At 53.4% G+C, this 20,897-nt stretch overlaps 2 protein-coding genes across 6 annotated transcripts in view; one reads left to right on the forward strand and one right to left on the reverse strand.

Moving 5' to 3' along the window:
- The window catches only part of Rsph14 (radial spoke head 14 homolog), an 87,969-nt gene that overhangs the window by 31,606 nt on the left and 35,466 nt on the right, over positions 1-20,897 (reverse strand). For 4 of the 5 annotated variants that reach the window (XM_087198555.1, XM_087198556.1, XM_087198554.1 and 1 more), the window contains one exon: positions 11,064-11,180. The exons of the other annotated variant lie outside the window; for it this stretch is intronic. In XM_087198555.1, coding sequence (XP_087054681.1) covers positions 11,064-11,180 — 117 coding nt within the window. The remainder of the gene's footprint in view (positions 1-11,063; positions 11,181-20,897) is intronic. 5 annotated transcript variants of the gene reach the window in all.
- The window catches only part of Gnaz (G protein subunit alpha z), a 54,323-nt gene that overhangs the window by 22,343 nt on the left and 11,083 nt on the right, over positions 1-20,897 (forward strand). Inside the window, exon 2 of the mRNA XM_004843527.4 lies at positions 1,658-2,850. Within this exon, the coding sequence (XP_004843584.1) occupies positions 2,128-2,850 (723 nt within the window). The 5' untranslated portion in view covers positions 1,658-2,127. The remainder of the gene's footprint in view (positions 1-1,657; positions 2,851-20,897) is intronic.

The following is a 20,897-nucleotide window of genomic DNA, read 5'->3' on the forward strand; positions in this document are numbered from 1 at the left end:
CTGGCTGTATTACTCTTCACAGATACGTATGACCAGTGAGGGACAAGCTCACAGGCATAGAGTGATACCCCCAAGGCCACACAGCTGTAGAGAGGTGAGGGGATACCTAGCCTGGGGCCGTGTGGAGGATGAGACTCATACCCTCAGAGCAGTAGGGCAACATCAGAGTTTGTTCCAGGGAGAAAGGGAACAGAAGAGGATGGGAGGCCACAGCCAAAAAGAGAATAGAACCTGGGCTGGAGAAATATCTGGCAACCCAGGGCCTGGTTCAGAGCAGGATTGCTGAGACTAGAGGTAGAAAAGTCTTTAAGAGGTATAGGCATGGTGGGGTGGGGTGTGGATGACAAGTGGAGAGACAGTGTGCCATTTTCTGAGGGTCCTGGAGCAGGGCAAGTAGAGGGTTTGGGGGAGGTTGAATTTCAGGTGCTGGTCATGCCTAGGAGTGGAGACAGGGAGAAGCCCTTGGCTCCCAGAGTCTGTTTCTGGGCCTTCCCATCTCAGAGATGCCATGGTAGGAAGGGGTTGTTAGAAGGGGGCTGGCTGGGCAGAGACAGGCCAGGGAAGGGAAGAGGTGTACTTACGGTAGGCACTGTCTTGGGTTCTCATTTGAGACAGAAACCCATGCTCCCTGCTGGAAGAGGCTTGGCAGGTTTTAGGGGTTGTCTTGGGGTGTACCTCTTCCACTGCCAATTACCAAGTGGCACAAAGAAGCCTGGATCCTACTGCCTGGGCCCAGTTAGGGTCAATGAAAGATTTGGCCTGAGTCTGGGGAGGCCTCTGTATTGTCCGCCCTAGCCTGGACTCAGTGATTCCCATTGCCCTTGGGAGTTGTCCAGTCTCTCCTGCCTTCCTGGACAAACTTCACCATAGCACCTGTTGTGCAAGCCCTGTCGTCTTGCTGTCCCCTGTCCCCTGTCCCTTGCCTCAGCTACCTCTGCCCATTCCTCAAGACCCAGCCCAAGCTGCTGTCCACTCAGGCACTCCTTGGTGTCCCCCAGTCTATGGCTTCCACCCTGCTTGGGTTCCTGTCCGTCTGCTTACTTAGATGCCCCACAGAATGCCTTCAAGGGAAGACAGAGGCTGGCCTCCCTCCTTGGTGTACATTCTGCCCAGTGACAGCAAAGGTGACCTAACTCCTGCAGGAGGTGGTAAGAGTCTAGGAGGCGCCCAGTTATTCCAGGCCTAGGGTTGGGGGCCTGGAGCTCTCCAGGCAGGGCCACAGCCAAGACCCCACCATAAAATAGTGTGGGGGCTAAGCTCAAGGAATAAAGCACAGGATGCATCCTAGTGGGGTCACATAATTAAATCCCAGCCAGATGCGGAGACTCAGGAAGGGTAAGGTCAGCCAAATCCAGTAGGCAGGGAGGGCTGGCAGATGTGAGTTTAGCATGAGGGCAGGCAGGTGGAGGCCTTGCATACTTCTCTTCCCGCTGTCTTGTGTACCTGGCTTCAGCTAAACTGCCTGGCCAGCAGGGCAGTAAGTGGGCATCAGCCAGCCTGTTTGTTTTGCTATACTAACTCTCCAGCACTCCAGAGGAGCAGGGAGTTGATGGATTATTCCCGCGTTTTCTGAGGCCCAGTCAGCTGCTCCCTTTCCCCATCCATTCTGAGGTGGGGCCAGAGCAGCAGGCGGCTCACACTCTTCTCTGTTTGGCAGGTGAAGGGCCGGATGCACGGCTGGGAGCCCGAGGCAGGGGGGCCACAGGGAGCGCAGGGCCCTCCAGCCGTGCTTAGCAGCATCGCCACAGCAACCAGCAACCAGACGGCAGCAGCCTAGGCAGACGCAAGCGAACGGCTTCCCACCGTGACCGAAGACAGGGAATGACTACGGCAAATCAGGCCACGCAGCTGACAAGGGAGGTGGAGTGTCACTAGAGGGGAAGGTGCAGCCACCGCCCCACTGCATGAAGCGCCATGCCAGCTAGAGAAGAGGCACTGGGGCAGGGGCTGCAGGGCGGCATGGCCTTGCCCCACAGCCAGCACTAAGTGCTCCCAGGACAGCTGACTCTTGTCTGCTGGGCGCAGCGGCCCACATTTCAGCATCCTTCACTGAGGCCATCCCTGCTCAGTGGTGAGAGGGAGAGGCACCCACCTGTGCTCTACATCTGAGCCTGCCGCTGCCGGACCATGGGATGTCGGCAAAGCTCAGAGGAGAAAGAGGCCGCTCGGAGGTCCCGGAGAATCGACCGCCACCTGCGCTCAGAGAGCCAGCGGCAGCGCCGTGAGATCAAGCTGCTCCTGCTGGGCACCAGCAACTCAGGCAAGAGCACCATTGTCAAGCAAATGAAGATCATCCACAGTGGCGGCTTCAACCTGGAGGCCTGCAAGGAGTATAAGCCCCTCATCATCTACAACGCCATCGACTCGCTGACTCGCATCATCCGGGCCCTGGCTGCCCTCAAGATCGACTTCCACAACCCTGACCGTGCTTATGATGCCGTGCAGCTCTTTGCGTTGACGGGGCCAGCTGAGAGCAAGGGTGAGATCACACCCGAGCTACTGGGTGTCATGCGGCGGCTGTGGGCCGATCCCGGGGCACAGGCCTGCTTTGGCCGCTCCAGTGAGTACCACCTAGAGGATAACGCAGCCTATTATTTAAATGACCTTGAGCGCATCGCAGCACCTGACTACATCCCTACTGTTGAAGATATTTTGCGCTCTCGGGACATGACCACAGGTATTGTGGAGAATAAGTTCACCTTCAAGGAGCTCACCTTCAAGATGGTGGATGTGGGTGGGCAGAGGTCAGAGCGCAAAAAGTGGATCCACTGCTTCGAGGGTGTCACAGCCATCATCTTCTGTGTGGAGCTTAGTGGCTACGACTTGAAGCTCTACGAGGATAACCAGACGGTGAGTGAGGCCTAGGTTTCCGCTGCTTATTCCTGCTGTCCTGGGAAGCAGGTGGTCTTGCATGGGCAGGGAGAGGTCACAATCAGGAAAACTGGGACCAAGCCTGGTGCACATGCCCCGTACCTACAGTTGGCTCCAGTGAGAAGGGGCCTCGGATACCCCTTGTGCTGTGCTCAGGAAACACAGTGTGGGACATGGCTGGTGTTGTGGGTGCAGTAGGACCTCAGGGTCACTTCTGCCAGGACGTCAGTCCCAGAGTGTTGGTCCTCATGGGTCCCCTATAAGACCAGCTCTTTGTGGCTGCCCTTGTCTGAGGAGCCTGATTCTGACCTAGATGGCTGTGCTTTGGCAGGCGGTTGAGGCATCCCCAAGTGACACCATACTCCTGGGCTCCACAGAAGGCAGCCTAGCTTACCATCAAGTACAGCCACTCTCCCCTCAGCTGCAGATGGAAATGCCCTTGTGGTGCTTACTGGCCCTGGGTTCCCAGGCCTTCCCCACCTCAGTGCAGTGAATCGATCATGCCCCTACCTGAAGCTTTCAGGCTATGAAGGCCACAGGACAAGAGAGGACAAGGCCTGGCCAGGTATTGTTGGTCCACTTGGCAGTTTGGCAAATCTGTGAGGCTCCTTCCAGTGCTAGACAGCATAGGTCTGAGGAACATCAGCCACCCTCAAAATCCAGAGTGTAGTTAAGAAAGTATAATCCCAGGGTGCCAGGATCTGGCCTTGGGGTTCTAAGGGTGGCAACTCAGTAAGTTGATTAACTAGGGCAGACATCAGGATTCACTGGAGCCTTTGGCTCGGGCTGTGAACCACTGTGTGGGGAAGAGGGACTAGAGGCATGAAGTGAGGTGGGGTTGGCCAAAGAGAGACCTAGGCCTAGTGCTAAGCTGGTAAGGGCTTGAGAGGGGAGTTGCTGGAAAAGGAGCAGCAGAGGCAGCCCCCTGGCAAGGAGCAGCATGTTCTAGCCCAAACAAGTAGTAAACCTGGTGTACAAGGCACCTATAGCCTCCCCGGGTACCTAAGAGTGGCAGACAAGTGGTGGATACCCTAAAACTGTCCCGCTCAGCAGAAGATTTACGCTAGGCAGGAGCACTGAGGAAAGACTGAGCATCTGATGTGATGGGGTAGTAGGGACAAACAGAAAGTCCCCTAAGGAGCTATGAGTGGGGCTGTGTGTGCCCTGGAGCTTAGAGGAAGATGAAGATGCTGGTGGAAGGATCTTGTGGAAATGGAACCTCCACTAGACAAGGGCCCAGCCTTGAAGAACTGGCCTTGTGGGTTGCCGGCAAGGATGGAGTTCCTTCTTTCATCCAGTCTTGTTAAAGCGTGTGGCAGCTTTATCCTTTGAGTTCACCTGAAGTTTCTAACTTTGGCCCTGTGGCCCCCAAGAGAGTCTATGGAAGGCTCCAGATTATGGCCCCAGTGCTGAGTGCTTGAATGTTCTCTGAGCAGAGAGAGGGTCTGTGGCCTCTTCATCAGGTGGCCATGGAAGCAGGAAGCACGGCTTCTTCCCTTCATGCATCTGGGTTCTTCCCCAGAACTGTGCCCAGGTATTATGATGGCTCCAGTGGGTGGGCTGATAATCCAGAGATGCTGTGGTTTACCCTACTCTCAGGCTGTCTCTGTGTGAATGAGTTGTCCTCAAGGTTCTAGCCCCTCTCACCCCTGTGGCTGCGCCCCCCCTTCAGCACCTGTGTGACTCGGGGTAGAGGTGACATCCCAGCAGATGAGTGAGCTCAAGCTCCCTTGATGAAGTATTAGTGAGAGCAGAGAATGTTGGGTTGACCAGGCTGTGAGACAAAGTGAAGTACCTGGGCTGGGCCCAGGGGTCAGTGTCATGGCAAGTCTGCTGGCCACACCACAGTTACCAGTTATACTGGCTCAGGCAGTTGGCTCTCTGTGCTCCTGTCCACTTCTGTCCCCAGAGCTGACAAGAAATAGCTCAGGAGCCTTTTAGGCCTGGATCCAGGGGATACCTTATCTGTCATCTCTAGGGCAGGCATGGTGAGTTCCTTCAGTGCCAGCCTTGGCTCCTAGATCCATCTTTTTCAGACAATATCCAAATGTGTGCCTGGCCCCAAAGGCAGAAAGCCTGGGCTCTGATTTTCTTGGAAGGCTTTAGTTATCATCTCTGCTCTCTGAACTGGTCAACAAGAAGACAGCCTAACAATTGTCCAAGACAGGCCCAAGGCACCTACTTTGCTGCCTCTCTGTCCTCTCTGCTCTGGCCATCAATTGCTTGTTTTGCTCTCATAACAGTGCTTTGTTCAGCATTAAGCGCATGACCTTCCTGTTTCCCTACCCCCATCCTTCTGTCCTTCAGGACTCATCCCCGTGATGCTGCTTTGAGAGGCCATTCCCTGACCCCAGCCCAGTAACCTGCACTCTTCCATTGAATGTTCATCACTGGGTGGGTCACTGCTTGTACATGAGTAAGCTCCTGAGAACAGACTAGGTGGGGCCCTGTGGGGCTTCCATGTCTCATTTTTTTCCCAGCCCTGTCCCCATAGGGATCACTGCAAGGCCTGCACTTGCCTCCTAGAGGAACCAGGCTCTAAGGCTTTCAGGGCATTTTCTAAAGTGGTGGGTAAGGGTGGGGGCTGGCACCTGGGCTTGCACACCCCAACCACCCTAGTTTCTGCAGCCCTGAAGAAGTGATTATTCAGAAAAGGAAATTCTTGATGAGAATTTTAAGTAAGGCTGGAAATTCACTGGATTCCAAATGGTTCTGACCTTTCATGCTCCACCAGTAATATCAGGATGGAAAACAAACAGGCTGCTGAGGAAAGACAGTACCCACCCGTGAGTCCTCCTGGGGTGGTGCCGGCAGTGAGCACTGCCTGCCTCTCCCTCCAGTCAGGCCAGTGCTGGCACAGAGGCTAAGACAAGCCTGCCCTTTCCTCTTGGAATGCCCTGAACTGTCCTCGCAGCCCTGGCAAAAGCAAATCAGCCAAGAACAGGCCATACTAATTTTTGCAAAAGCTAAATGAACCTCAGGGCCAGGTGCCAAGGCTGTAGACACTGCTTCTCCAGAGTTCTTCCCTGCTCAACTACAAGCCCTCATCTTCTCTCTGTTGGAGGCTGGCAGTGCCCCCTGCCCCCATGCCTGGCAAAGGAGCCACAACCCCCCCCCCCAGCCCGCCCGCTGGCTTCTGCGTCAGCACGTTGCCAAGGAGAGCATCAGCATCTCTGGGTTCCTGGGCATGAGGACTGCAGCAAGTGCAGGGCAGCACCTTGGAGCCAAGGGGAGGTGGATTCCAAGGCATCCGTGGACGATGGCAACAAGCACATATGCGGAGCCACGCCCACCCTTGGCCACAATTCCTACTCTTGCCCCAAAGTGGATTTGATAGGTGCTACGGCCTGTTCCCCTTACAGTCCTGGTAGGCACTGGTGATTCCAGAGCCATGTGAGCCTCCAGTGCCCCGCTTGGTACACCCCCAGGTGGCATCAGAGGCTAAAACATGGCCCAGCAACACATGGGAATTTCTCTTGAGCACATCCTGACTGATCTGTTATTTCTGTGGCAGCCAGGGGCACCAAGAGTGGCACTGGATAATTGACCACCCCCTCCTACATGTGGACAGCCCCTGAGAGGCGTGAGGACCTCCTGAGCTTCTAACTTAGTTCAACCCAAGGCAGAAGCTCTGCCCCTCCTCTTTAGTGAATTTACATAAGGATCAGTTGACAGAAACAGGTTGCTTTGTGGCCTCAGAAGGACTGGACAAAGTTGAGATACCTGCACTCAGCCCTTGTGGAATAATGAGCACAGCTGTGACCAGTGGGACTATGTCTTCATTTCCTTATCAGAGGCATCAAGGGGACCCGAAACACACTTGCTGGGAGGCCTAGGAAGTGTAGGGAAGCAGGTGCCTGGCCCCAACTTCTGTCCCTGCGGATCAGCTAATGGACTCTGCTGGACACTTAATGGAGGTATCTTTCAAAAGGGACAGATTAAAAGGCTTGGTTGTAAAGTGTCAAATATTCTTATGTGGAAATCCACAGGGAGCTTGCTGCCCATTTCCCGGCAGAGCTGTCAGCATTCCCAGCCCTGTGACAGGCTCATTGTGTGCCTGCTGTGTGCCTGCTGTGTGCCTGCTGTGTGCCTGCTGTGCAGGCACAAGGCCTTGGCTAGGGGCTGGGCATGATCATGAGCCAAGTTTTAATATTTGCACAAGGAGCTTGGGGTGTGGAGGACAGTCACACCAGTACATCCACTACTTAATTTCTACAAACTCATGCCAGGAACACCTGGCAAAGAGACACGGTTCTAGGATAGATCCATTTTGCTTTCATCTGGGACAGGTGGTGCCCACTTGGGCCTCACAGGTGGACTGGGCCACAACAAGGTTCACTCAGGAAGGCCTGGTGTCCCCGCTGCCATTTTTCCAAGCGACAGCTGGACAACATGTGTCAGAAAGGGGACGGGTGGGGCAGAGAGACGTTGCCTTTGAGGGGGCAAGTTCTGTAGGTGGTAAGCACTACAGCAGCCAAACACCAGGCAAGTGGCTTCTGCCCAGCTCTAGTCAGTGGCCCTTGTCCTGCTCTCTGCCTCCCCACCCCTGAACAGGTCAGCGGCCCAAGCACACAACCTGTACTGTGGGTGGGCCCCATTGCACAGCAGGCCCTTGATGCAGTAGAGTGGGCAGGCAATGGGCAGGCTTGGAAAAAGCTGGAGTCCCAAGGCTCTGGCTTCAGCCCTTCTATGGGAGGACTCCACAAGTGCTGATCCTTAATGGGTACATGCCATTGAGAAGGGGGTGGCCGGAGGCTGCCCTGTGAATAGTATATACCCTTCACCTTAGCACCGTGGTTTGTCTTTTAGCCTGAAAGGGGATCTTGATTTTGTGCTTTAAAAGTGGTGCTTAAGCAGCTGTGTCATGCAATGAGGTGCTAAGGGAGATGCAAGGTGTTTGTAGTAAAACAGGCTCTCACCTGTTGATAATGGAGCTGGTTACATCTGGCCAAAGAAGGAGATTACAAATGGGAAACAGCCAGGCATGGACAATCCCATTCTCCCAGCATACACAGACTTGGACTTGGACTTAAAGATCCCTTAGTGATCTTAAACATCCAGCTTTGCAGATGAGGCTGAGTTTACATCACATATCCTCAGTCTGACTCTCTGGCTGGGGGAGGCAGGGGGGCAGTATTGCCCTCTGGAGATTCCAGAGAGTCCCCTCTTAACTACCAGCCCCATATCCTGTGGAATAGAAAGGTGCTCCCCTGCGGAGTACAAGGGGGTTTGAGGGGTATAGATTGGGTTCCACGCTAAGGGCCACTGTGTGGCCAGCCTCGCTTCAGGAAGGATGAAGAATATCCCAGTAGGTCTCAGGAGACCTGAGTGGCTGTCTGCCCTGGCCCCATCCCCCACCCATTCCATGGCAGGACAACAGGGTCCTCTGAGGCAGCATTTCCCCACTTTACCTACTGCTCTCTGCCCCATCCAGGGCATAGCTTCAGTAATAGTGTCTAGTGCTGAGAATTGTGCCAGAGAGGTAAACTGCCAACCTGCCAGGAGCTCGCTCCTCTCCTGCTTTGGTCCCTCAGCAGCTCCTTCTCATCTTTTGATGTACCCAGACCATGTGCACTTTATGACATCCACAAATCATTGTGACCCTAGAAGAGCAGAGACCTCCTGGCCCAGAGCCAGAGATGGGACCAGGCTGACAGGTTTGTGTTTCTAAGTAGTGGACAGGAGAGGCACAACTTGAAGAGGTTCCACAGAGAGCCTGACTGCAGCAGGCACAGAGCAGGGAAGCAGGGCTTAGCTGGCCCTACCATCTCCCCAGGCAGCATCCTCTTCACTGGGTATCCATGCATAGCTGGACCACTCCTGGCCCCGAGGTGCTGCCAGCTCTTGTGAACAGCCCCTATCACCACCTCAGTGCAGGCTCCACAACCCAGGGTCTCTGGCTATGCTACCTGGCCTTTATCCTGGTCCTAACTGGCTCTGCAGCCATCTGGTTTGCAGCTGAGTGGGCCTTGGGCTGCTCTGAGTCTGTGTCCCTGATGAGTGAATAGTGGCTACTACTCACCCAGGACCCTGGGCTTCATGTCACTGCCCATGGGGTACTGACTGTAACTCATGAAATGGAGAAAGTAGGGGTATGTGTGGAGAAGGGAACATGCCCAAGGTCCATGGTACTTCCCAACTGGTATTTCAGATCCCTGGGCTAGAAACTTTCCTTCTGCTCCCAGGGGGACATATAGCCACAGAGGGCCCTCTCACTAGCAGCTTCTATTCCTCCTTCCCTGTCACACTGGGAGCTTCTAAGGGGAGGGCCGTTCCTTAGTCCCCTTTGTGCAGTGGCTCGTTGCTCTTGGAGGCTCCTGGTGAGATAAAGCCTGGGACTGGGCTTAGACACCTGCTGCTCACTATGCCTCCCTGCCTCTGGCACCAGCATGGTGCAACTTTGGGTTTCTAATATGGCTTTTTCATCTGTCCCCCTCTCCTCATCTGTATGAACCTGGCTCTGTTATTCAGTGCATCACCTCTCCTTCCCTGATAGTCACCTGCTGTGTCACCCCTCGTACACAGGCTGTCACTAAACACAGCTGGGCAGCAGCTGGGACACTAGGCCCCACCACTCCATCTTTTACCAAGCTGAGTCTGCCACATGACTTGGCAAAGTCTTCATAGTGATGTCCTTGATCATCTTTGGATCTCAGACTGGTGACCCTACTAACACAGGAAGTGGGCCTCAGAGAACCCCTTGTAGCTTGACTGGGCTCAGCCCCTTGCCCTAGTGCTGATAGCCTTCCAGGAGGGAGAGCAAGTGCCTTCTCTCAGTGCTTGCCTCCTGCAGAGGAGGACGCCAAGATCCAGATTAGGGGTCAGCAGTCTCTCCATGCCAGCGCGTTGGGGGAGGGTGGCTGGAGGTGGCTCACACCAGCTCTTAAGAGCCAATTTTTCAATCTTTAAGAAGATTCTGAGCAGTCTGGCATCATATTGCTAGCATAAAATCATCCAAGTGGCAGTAACCACACCACAGAAATTGGCAGACACTACAGATCAGTCCCACTCCCCCGACTCCAAGCCAGTTGTTAAACATTTACCAGCATGCCACAGGCAGTGCATCTTCAACCCTGGGTTAGGCTCAGTTACGAGTGAATCACTGAATCTACTATTTGCATTTTTCTGAAGAGCAAGACAATATCTGTCTCTCCTCTGTGGTTCCTCAGGGATTCCCAAGTCTGGCCCACCCACCACACGTGTTATATCTGCTCTCATTCATCCCCTTAGAGAGTGATAATTTTTCAGGGTGGCTCCACACTTTTCATGACCCTCACTCCTGCTTTCCCTGGCCAGATTTAAGAGACTATTACTGCACAGAGAAGTAGCCTCAGAATTCTGCCTCTCCTTTGTTATCAGCTAACATGATGGCATCTACTCAAACTGGGGGCCCCTCTTCATCTGAGAGAAAATAAGCCCATGGCATTCATTCAGGAAGTAGTCAGACCTTGTATATGCAGGCCCTGGTCCTGACAAGCTCACAATCCAGGGACAGATAGAATTATGTCCTGCCTTTCCTAAGGTCAGCTGGGGACAGCATTGAGCAGCCCTTGGAGGACCTGAGGACCTCTGCATCAGAGACTAGCTTGTAGAACAGAAGAGGGCTCACACTGGGAACAGGGCCTGAGTGGATTGGGCCAAAGGTGATCTGATCTGGATCTTATAGAATACAACCCAGCCTGTGGGGTCCTGTTAGGGCAGGAACAAGGGTACTGATGGGACCATGGCGAGTATAGTACTGTGCACAGCACCTTACAGAGAAAATTGGGGCACCAGACATCTTGCACTGGGGGGTCAAGGAAGGACCAGGCAGGACAAAGTCCCGGTACTATATCCAGTCCCTAGCACTGCCTGGGGTGGGTGACACTGCCCACACTGTGATTGTGGAGCTGGGACTGACCCAGTGAATACTCACTCTCTAGTCTGTACTTTTCACCTACCAGGTGATAGCACTGGATGCTTATAAAGATGTCCCTTTCCAAGAAGCTCTTGTGCCAAGAGCTTCCAGGTAGAATTGCCTCCCCCTCCTCATCCATTCAGTCTGCCTGGGCCATAATTAATTTCCTGAGCACATTAGCTCTGCTCATTACGCACATATCAGAACAGCTCTGGGTTTTAAGATGCAGATTATGATTGTTTTAAGGGATTTTAAGGGTATAATCCAAGAACTGAAAAACATGTTTTCCACTTACCGGGAACAGACTCCAGGGTGGAGGCTGGGATACCTGGAGGCCTCACTGACTTGGGGCGCTCCTGATCACCAGGGTAGATGTTGGAGATCTGCCACCCAGGGGAATTCCTTGATTGGCCTTGAACAGGAGAGTGGGTGGGGATGAGGACAAGGCACTTAGGTCCCGCCTTCTATGCCAATAGGGTACAGGGCCCTCATCATCCATCTCTGGGGTCCTCCAGGCCCATGGGCTCTTCCCATCTAATTTCTGGAGGGACTTGAAAAGCAGTGAGCCAGGAAAGAAGCCCTGAGCATCTGAGAGGGACACTCAGTGTTGTTTGGGGTAGAGTACAAGGTGCATCCTTCCTTCCTATGTGTGGCTCTGACCTGGACAGGGGAGAAGTCCAGGATGGTTGGGAGCCTGGGCTGAAACTTACCCTAATCCAGTCTTCATTGCACCTTATGGTGAATGTCTCTTTAGCGCCTGCACTTTCTCATTTCATTAATAGTAAAACCACAGTCAGCCCAGGGCCCTGGGCCTCATGTCCTGCAGTTCCCTGCTGAAGCTAGACTAGGGCTCTAGCCCCACACAGGTTTTCCTAGACTGTGGTGACCGCAGGAGAAACTCAAAAGCATCCTGACCCAGGACACTTATAGCCTCTGGGGCAATTCGGCCCAGCCACAAGTGACCATAGACAAATCGTTTCCCCACAGGGCCATGGGCCTCTCAAGCAACAAACAATTAAGAGCTGGAAAACTTGTGAGCTGCTCAACATTCTCCAAGAGCCATAGGGAGAACACCCATTCGAAAGAGCATGCTGGAAATGCTGACCAAAGCAATCTGTGGTTACTGGGTGGGAAGGAGACCACTACACCTGTGACTCTGTACCTCAGGGATCAAGGCACATATGCTTCTCTTTGAGCCTCATCTCCCCATGGGTGGGGCCACAGCAGCCACGAGGCCACAGCACAGGGTCACAGGTGGCCTCTGGCCCGGGCTGAGCCTCAGCATAGATGAATTTGTCTAGCCTTTTCTTCCTCAGTTGTAAAGTGGGACTGTGTGCAGCGTAGGTTAGAAAAGGTGCTTGTAGAAGAAATGGACAGAAAGCCTGGAATGGGAGGGCCTTTCCCTCTACCCTTCTTTGGTCATGACCCACTTTAAGCCTCAGCATAGAAGGAGTCAGTGCCTGTCTGCTGTCACCTGTGCTTACACTTGGCCCCACACACCCAGACTGAGCGTGGCACAGTGACAGAGAAGAGCACCAGGCTTAGACACCGTCCTCTGACATCCATACCCAGCAGGCTGGCCTTTGTACCTCACCTGTCTGCTCAGGACCTGGCAGGGGTGGGGACGGGGGTGGCTCAGAGCAAAAAAGCTGGGGCACCATTGGCCCTAGCACAGGATGAGTTCCTCCCAGGACATCCCAGCCTTTTAGCTGAAGTAGTGGGGCCTATTGAGGGCAGGAAGTCTTTACTAGGCAGTGAAGAGTCCATGGAGGCTGGAGGACTAATTGTGACTCCCATGCTTCTCTCAGGGCTTTGTCCTCTAGCATCTTCCCTGACAAGCCTGCCCCTAGGGTGCCAAGGGAAACTGTGTAACTCAGCTTGGACTCAGCAGGACTAAGGCCATGGCCTGTTGACCAGCCTGGCCTCTGGACCCCCCATTTCCCCCAGTGTACTGTCTACAGGCACAGCTGTCAAGGCAGCTCCTGTTGTCTGCCTTCCACAGCTCAGAAGTCATAGCAGGGGCCCTTTAGAGTACAGATCCTGCCAGGGCTCCTCCCCAAGACTACCTGGGCCCTGGCTACCCCCAGCCACTCCTTGTGCCAACACTGTCCTTGGTGCATGGTGTGGAATTCTTAGGGATCACTCCCCAGGAAACTGTGATGCCTGAAGGTTGAGAGCATCCTCCCAGTGAAGAGAGAGAGCTCAGGAACCTGCCTGGAAAAGGGGCAAAGAGAGCTCAGAAAGTGCTGGCTAGGACGAGTGCCATCAGCTGCCAAGAACCCTGTGAGCCTAGCGTGTGTCCATGACAATATTGACACCACACAAGGAGTGCTCTGCTCTCTTGTCTGTTTTCTAAATTTCTGTTGCCTTTATAGTGCTCCAGGAGGTGGTGACCCGCAGTGTAGATACGATGGCCTTGAGTCTATGTTTTGATCACTGTCCGGAAGGCTTCATTTCAAAATGTCTTTAGAGTTGACCCTGACACCTCTCCCACTGAGACCCAGGGAGGACATGAACAGCCCAGGAGTCCTCAGCCAGGGACCACCCCAGGCATGAAGGCTCCTACTGTTGTAAGGGCTTGGAAGTGGCCATATCATGCACAAGCTGCCCTATATGACCTCTGAACTACTCTTTCACATCTGATGACCAGGACATCAGCTAGAGATGCAGAAGTAACTTTTCTGTCCTGGAACAGCTGCTCAGGAGAGGCAGGAGACCTTGTCCTTAGTGCTCTCATCCTGCCATATGCTTGCAGCAGTTTCTCGATAGGACTGTGCTGAAGCTGAGGTCTTCGACCTGGTGGCCACTGCTTTCTGAGCAGCATACAACCACCAGCCTTAATCTCAGTGATGGGCGCTGGAGCCAGAGCAATTCCCAGGATCCAGTGCTTAGGAGCCAAGGAGTAAATCACATCCAGATCCATGTGGCTGCACAAGCACACACATGCATTCTTTCCAGGGGAGATTTCTGTCACTTCAACTAGATCTCAGACAGAACCTGAGCTTGCTCTAGCTTTCCACCTCCTGCAGATGGAGACACTGGGTTAGGGTAATAATGACGCAAGTACTTTTTTTTTTTTTAATTTTGAGCCTTGCTGAAATCCATCTTATAGATCATGAGCACCAGTTGCCCACTGAGATCTCTCCTTACCCGCAGTGTCTCATGTCCATCACAGGCATGGACCAGGGCCTGGTGCAGGTGCCTTCATAAGCCTTGACACCTATAGATGTGGAGTGGGGCACAGCCCCAGCAGCTGGGAGTGCAGAGCATGCACCTTGCTAAACATTGCCAGGCAAGGTGGTGAGCTGTGGGCCCACAGGGGTCCTCTGGATCTGCAATAGGAGACTTCACACACTGCAGTTTCCTTGTGCAAGCCTGTGTCTGTGTTGACAGCTTCCAGTCTACAAGGCACCTGCATCCTGCTGTCTGTTAATTTCCTGTCAGTGACTGACAGCAGGGGGATTAAGATCAAGCCAGCAAGATTTTTAACACAGAAGCAAATAGGAGACGGTTCTCATTTTAACTAAAGCAAACACAGACTGAGACTTTAGAAGAGGCAGCTCCTCCCTGCAGGCTGGGCAAACTTGTGAGCTGGAGCAGCACCCACAGCCTGAGCTTCATCCCACAATCCTGGCAGGCTGCTGAGTGTGAAATGGGGGAGCAGAATTTGGGGTCTTCAGGCCCATTCAAGCAAATGCTTCCAGCATTTTGTGGGAATTTGTTGTCTTGGTACTGGGAGTCTTGGACTGTTCCTAAACCACTACCACCTACCCTGGGGCTCTGCCTCCCTGGCAACTTTGACCAACATCTGTTGGAACAGGAAGGTCTCATTAGGCCCTAAAATCCTGCTAGTCACTGATTCTGAGATCCAGTAAAAATAAAAAATAAAAGAGTGAAGTGCAGGGTGCTGGGCTTATACTGAGAAGCCACTGTCACCTACATGCAGACTTAACATGGCATAGTGTTTTGTGGCTGCACTCAGACTCCTAAACCCTGCTGGGACATGAGAAAGTGCTCTGGGTACAGCACTATCTCCAGCTCATACTGAAGGTCTAAGGTGAGTAGAGCCCTGGCCCAGTGGTGGCCCCAGGGTTGTCATGTGACCACCTCTGTCCATCTGGATGCCCAGGTCTGGGCTGGCCCAGGAGCACAGCTCTTGAGTCCTCACCCAGCTCCTGGAGACTTAGGGTAGTTCATGAGTGCGGGGCTGTGGAGATGGGGGGATATGTGGTGGTTGATGACAGAAAAAATGGAAATGGAAGGGTCATGGACATGAGCATGCCATTGCCCTACAAGCAGTCTCTGAGCCCCTGGCTGGGTAAGGGGTAGCCCTCCACAGTGCAGTCGGGAAATCTGGGTTCCTAGAATCCATTGCCTAGGTGGCAAAGCCAGAGACCTTCTTACCTGGAGGTCCCACCACCACCTCTTACAAAGACCCTCAGCTGTTTCCTTCCCAGGGACTGTGCAGGGTTAGGAAACAGTCTCCCTTACTGTCACTTAGGATCACCCTATCCCCACTCCGTGCGGTACTGGCAAACAAAATGGCCGGAGGCTGAACTGCTATATGAGGCAGGAAGCAGCTCTCCTCCGTTTCTGGCAGGTTCAGCACAAGGGCTTTCCAGGCTGTTATGGCCTGAGTTACAGCTTTTCCAGCAGCCTGTTATCTTGTTTAAATAGCCCTTGCTGTTTGAAGTGGCAGGCCTGGCCAGTGCTGTTACTATGAGCATTGCACTTGTCACTGGGCATAGTTGGGGGGTGGGGGCACAGGTAAGCAGAGGCTCTGACTTCTGGACTTGATCAAAACACATCACTACCTGGCCCCCGCCCCGGAAGTCCCATCTATCATTGCCCAAGGCCCACAGGGTTGAGTGCCTTGTAAAATGGATGGGTCTCCTGCCCTGTCTGGGCAGCTGCCAAGCAGCCCCTGGCTGGGTAGACAGGGGCTGAGAGAAGAGAAGGTGATGGTAAGAGTCATCAGATGAGGGATGGAAGTAGTGGCCTGAGGGAAGAATGAGGGCCCCCATGAACACCAGAAGCCTGGAAGTGTCTGAGTTTATGAGGTGCAGCCACCAAGTTGCTAATCCTTCTGTATTGCTCTCTAATCTCCACTGGCGCAGGTGGGTTCTGTGGATTCCAGCCTATCTGCTTGCAAGTGGTAGTAACAGCTGGGGTTTGGGAAGCAAGAGCTAGGCACCTGGGCCATAGAGTATTCCAGCAAGTAGCACATGAAACCCACTGAAGGAAATGCAACAACAGAGTTGGGTTCTGGGCCCTTTGTACACAGAATCCCAGTGTGCTAAACCACGGAAATAAAATCCAAGGCTTCACCTCCCAAGATGCAGGATCAGATAGTTCCTGATCATTTTAAAGCCAGAAGAATAACTGGTTATCAAACACCTTTTCAGCCTGTTCTACCAAATTGACCCACTGAAAGATGAAGCTATGGTGAAGAAGGGTGCAGGCCACCTGTCACTGGGAGACCAGGCTAGGAGCAGGCATGCTGCAGAGTAGGGAGGCCCAGTCCCACTACCTGCAGAGCCTCCTTTGGGTGCCTGTCACCTGCCCAGCCACACCTTAAGCATCTTTGGAGGCGCTTTTGGGCCCGTTCCTCCCCACATCTTGATCAGACCACTTGTGGGTTGGGGCATACATGCCTCTACTCATACATGCACATGTGTGCTGCTCTACTGGACCCCAAAACATGCACCATCTGGCCCTTGCTGCCACATGCCCTTTCTTGAGAGCAGTCCCTATGCCCACTGCGCTCACAGGCTGACTGGCAATAATAGGAACAGGGTCCAGTGGTGCTGAAAGCAGCTCAGTGAATTAAAGGGTTGAGTTCATGATAAGGAAGGAGTTCAGAAGCAGGAATCAATGAGCTGACCAGCTACATGAACCCAGAGAAAGAACACTCCACGCAGAAGGACAGCATGGCAAAGGCCTCCAGGCAAAGAGGCCACGTGACTGAGGCAGGAGGTAGGGAGATGTAGGGATCATTTGGTCAGGAACACAATTGTCTGGAGGCCTCACACAGGAGTGGTCACAGAGCATATGCAGGAATATGGGTCCTGGCAAGAGATGACCATGGTGGCAGAGACAGACTCCCTGAGTGTCATGAAGGTGCCATCACAGAACAGACACAGGCAGAGCTCACACCTGACACTAGGTCTTTTGCTTGCTGTACTTCATGGGTTGAACTTGGCCTGGGTGCCTCTCTCATCCCCAGGCCCCAACCCGACATCACCCTCTGTGCCACCTGCCCTCTAGCTTACACAACATAGCATGTGTGGTGCTAGCTACTACTTGTGTTCCCTCCACTTTGCTGGACAGCTGCTGGCACACGCATCCCTTCTCTGTGGAACTAGCCTGAAGTGAGGAATGCTCTTTGTTCCTCTCCTCAAGGCAGGAGAGTGCTTTACATGCAGCAGGAGCTTTAGAACTAGCAGTGACCATTTGGAGTCCAGAGGAAAAAAAATACTTGGAGGTCACCAGGATACCTGGGGAGGCTGGGCTTTCATCTCAGCCCTGAGCTCCTGTATCCTCCTAGGAAGAGCAATGTCTTTGTGAGGCCTGGTGAGCACCCAGTGGCTGGGTAGGAGATACCTGCTCCAGCCTCCTCATTACTGCCTGTTGGCCATGTCTCTATTGTGACTCATTTCACAATTGACAAAAATAACTGATGTCTCACAGCTAATAAGACCCAAGACTCGGGTAAGGTGGAGTTCAAGGAGAACCAAGGCAGCCTACAGTGGGCCTGATCACAGAATATGTTGGCAGCCTTGCTGGTGGAGGGAGGCTCAGAATGGGCTACCCTGCTTTGCTAAGAGACCAGCTGCTGCCCTTCCAGGATGTGCCCCATCTGCCATCCAGGGAGTCCTAAAACTAAAGTGATCCAGGGAGAAGGGGTCAGATCAAAGATGGGTAGACACTGAGCTAAGTAAAGGCCTTCCCAAGGGGACCTAGGAACAGAGGTACCGCTGGACATGCATCCCTCTTCTGTGGGATTCAGTTCTCTGAACTATGCCTCTGCTTGGGAAGCCCCTAATCCTGTGGCTCAATCAGGAAGCCCAAGAATAAGGTAAGGAATGGAGGAGTGGCTAGGAGCCATGGAGTGGCTGGGATTGCTGGTAGTGAGGCAGAATGGGAATGGAAAGCCTAAGCTAAGGTGGTTAGAGCCAGAAAAGCCATCCACATAGACAGGGCCATGCCTGTTCTGCCTCGGCATCCTGAGTACCCACCAAACCACAGCCTGGATAGTAGGTGAGCTGCTCCAGCTTGGGCAGCTATGTAGGGAGCAGTGACCATCCTGAAGAATACCCCAGTGAACAGGCAGTCGAGAGCTCCTCCCCACCCGCAGCCTCATATTGCTTTCATGCTAGCCACTAGCATGATCCTTTCTGTACCCTCCCTAGTTTCCAGGTCAGTCAGCCTCACAAAGTCATTAGCCTCATTAATCCAATTCTCCAGACTGTCAAGACAGCATTTAGGTTGGCAGAAGAAAGAGTAGAACACTAGATTGAGCTGGAGGTGACCCCAGGCATCCAGTTTGCCCCTAGATATCTCCCAATTCCTGAGGTCCTGGGGCACCAAACCTGAGGGTGATTTGGGCTGTCTGGGGCTCTCCTGGTGCTAAGGTAGAAGGTAAATGGAGAGGCCTTGTTTCTAAACCTGTAAAGTGGTGGTGTTGCGAGCACCCACATCATGGCTTCCTCTCCCTGGTAAGACGCAAGCCAGTTCTACCCACTTTGCCAAGATGAACAGAGCTGGAGGGCATCATGGCACTCCCCACATGAAGGAAGCCAAGACAAAGACAAAAGTAGCCACAGGGTGCCCAGGGTGAGACATGCCCTAGGACTCTCCATTCAGTAACAAAGATGCTGTAGGACCCTCCCTTCATACTGGGAGGCCTACCCCACCCACAGGTGCTCAAGTGGGACACCCAAAAGGCTTCTGGTCTTCCCTGTCCCTCAAGCCCTGAGGTCCTTAAAAGGACCAAGGGGGAGCCAGGTCCCCTCAACTCCCAGAGACCCTCTCCCATGACTCCCAAGTGGAGGAGGAGGAGTAGATGGGCTAGGAACCTGCTCCAGCTCAAGGACCAGCAGTGCTTTTGGTCTGTGTTGCTGTGTGAGACTCAGGGTGGAGGCATCCTTTCCAGTTGTCATGGAAACAGCAGTGCATCTGCGCACAGCCTGGGTGCTAAGCTGAGAAGAGGGAGGGGCAGCTGGGCCCAGTGGCAGCTGCTTTTACCACCTCCCAGCAAGAAGTTGAGGGGCTGCCATGCATCTGAGTACATCCTGCACACTCAGGGTAGCTCAGAGCCCCCTCACCCGCAGTCACCCTGTGGGCAGCAGGACCATGGACATATCTGTCTTGCCAGTGTAGGGTTAGCTGTGATTCTGTCCAGACACAGGGTGAGCTGAACACACAGGCCCTGCCCCCAGGATCCCTTCCACTAAGGAGACAACATTGGGATTCCAGTAGGCAATGGCCAGCAGCTGGGATGTCTCGGGAGGCCTGAACAGAGTACCCATCCTACCACCAAACTGCTGTGGTACTTTGGATGTGTCACGACCTCCTCTGGGTCACAGCTCCTGCCTTTGTAAGATATGCTGCTCTTGTAAGGTGGCCACTTGGGTCTATTGTAGTTTGGTGTCCCTGTGAAGCTGGGCCTGGCCTGGGCACTTGACAGGTCACCCCTCTGTGAGCAGAGGTGATGACTCATGCCTTCTCTACCTGCTCCTGTGCTGGGTCTGTTTTGGGAAGTGGCCTATTGCCTGATTGGGTTTTGTCTGGCTTTCCCTCTGTCTTTCTTCCCATCACCCTTATGTGCCTAAGCCCCTTAAGGACAGAGAAGATAGACAGTGGCCTCCCCTACAGGTTCTAAAGCAACATCTAGTGACAGAGCCAGAGAAGTTGACTTGCAACAGTCAGACCAGGTCACCAGACAAGGGTTGTAGCCACAAATCTCCAGGCCCGAGCTAGAAAGGGAGGCATGTACATTGGACTTAGCCTAGTCTAGCAGCAAGGGGAGACTCCACAAACTTCAAGAACTTAGGGCAGGGCCCAACTGCCAGGCCTGAATATGATGGGGCCAAGATCTCAGAGGAGTGATGGGTGACCTGTCACGTGCCCAGGCCAGGGCCAGCTTCACAGGGACACCAAACCAGGCTACTACAATAGACCCAAGTAGCCATTTTAGGTACGCAGCATATCTTACAAAGGCAGGAGATGTGACCTAGAGGAGGATATGACACACCCAAAGTACCACAGCAGTTTGGTGGTAGGATGAGGTCTAAAACCCAGGTCAGCTGGTACCCCCAAGATCCCTTGGAGCTGGCTGGGCCATGGGAGAACACCCAGGCCCTGAAGTTTACACAGGTACTCAACAGAATCCTCTCTGCATCTAACCCTGAGGGTGTTAACCTTAGACTTCGTTGGCCTGCAGATCCCAGTGGCAGTGAACTGTCTCAGATCCAACTGCTTGTCATTTCCAGACCAATACTCCAGTCACAATATGGCACTGGGAAAGTGTCCTGAGAAGCCAGAGAATCACTTGGGAGTCTGGCACCTAGGTTTCCATCCTCAGGCTGCTCCCCTGCCTCTGGCAGCCTTAGCTTCATGCATAGCATAGTTGGACTCCGAAAGGGTCCCAGGAAATGACGCATTCCTCCTGGAATTTGTACAGAGCATTGTCCCCACACCCTTGGGTCTTGTTCTCTCTTTAGATCCATGAAAGGGCACTCCTAGCTGCATTTATGAGTTCTAAGGGGCTCTGCTGCTACCCCAGCTGTCACTGTCCCAAACCTTCCCCAGGGTATATGTCTGGAAGAAACAAAAGAGGTATTCTTGAATACCCATGACACCCTTCCCCAAAACATACCAGGTGCTGGGCTCAGTGCCAAAAGCCCATCTAATCTTTTAATACATCCAGCCATGGCAGCCCAAGATTCTGAAAGGTCCAGGAGCCCAGTTACTGAAAATACCTTTTCCATTGGGTATGTGACCCAATGCCCACATCCAGCAATATGATGGACCTGGAGACAGCCAGTCTGTGGTTAGGACAGAGGAAGGGAAAGATGGATATTCAGTGGGATACTTGGCTCAGTACCCTGGTGGGGCTGGGGTGGAA

This window comes from Heterocephalus glaber, unplaced genomic scaffold (assembly GCF_053883595.1).
Source record: "Heterocephalus glaber isolate CG9 unplaced genomic scaffold, H.glaber_assembly_v1.0 deba00001687, whole genome shotgun sequence".
Classification (NCBI taxonomy): Eukaryota; Metazoa; Chordata; class Mammalia; order Rodentia; family Bathyergidae; genus Heterocephalus; species Heterocephalus glaber.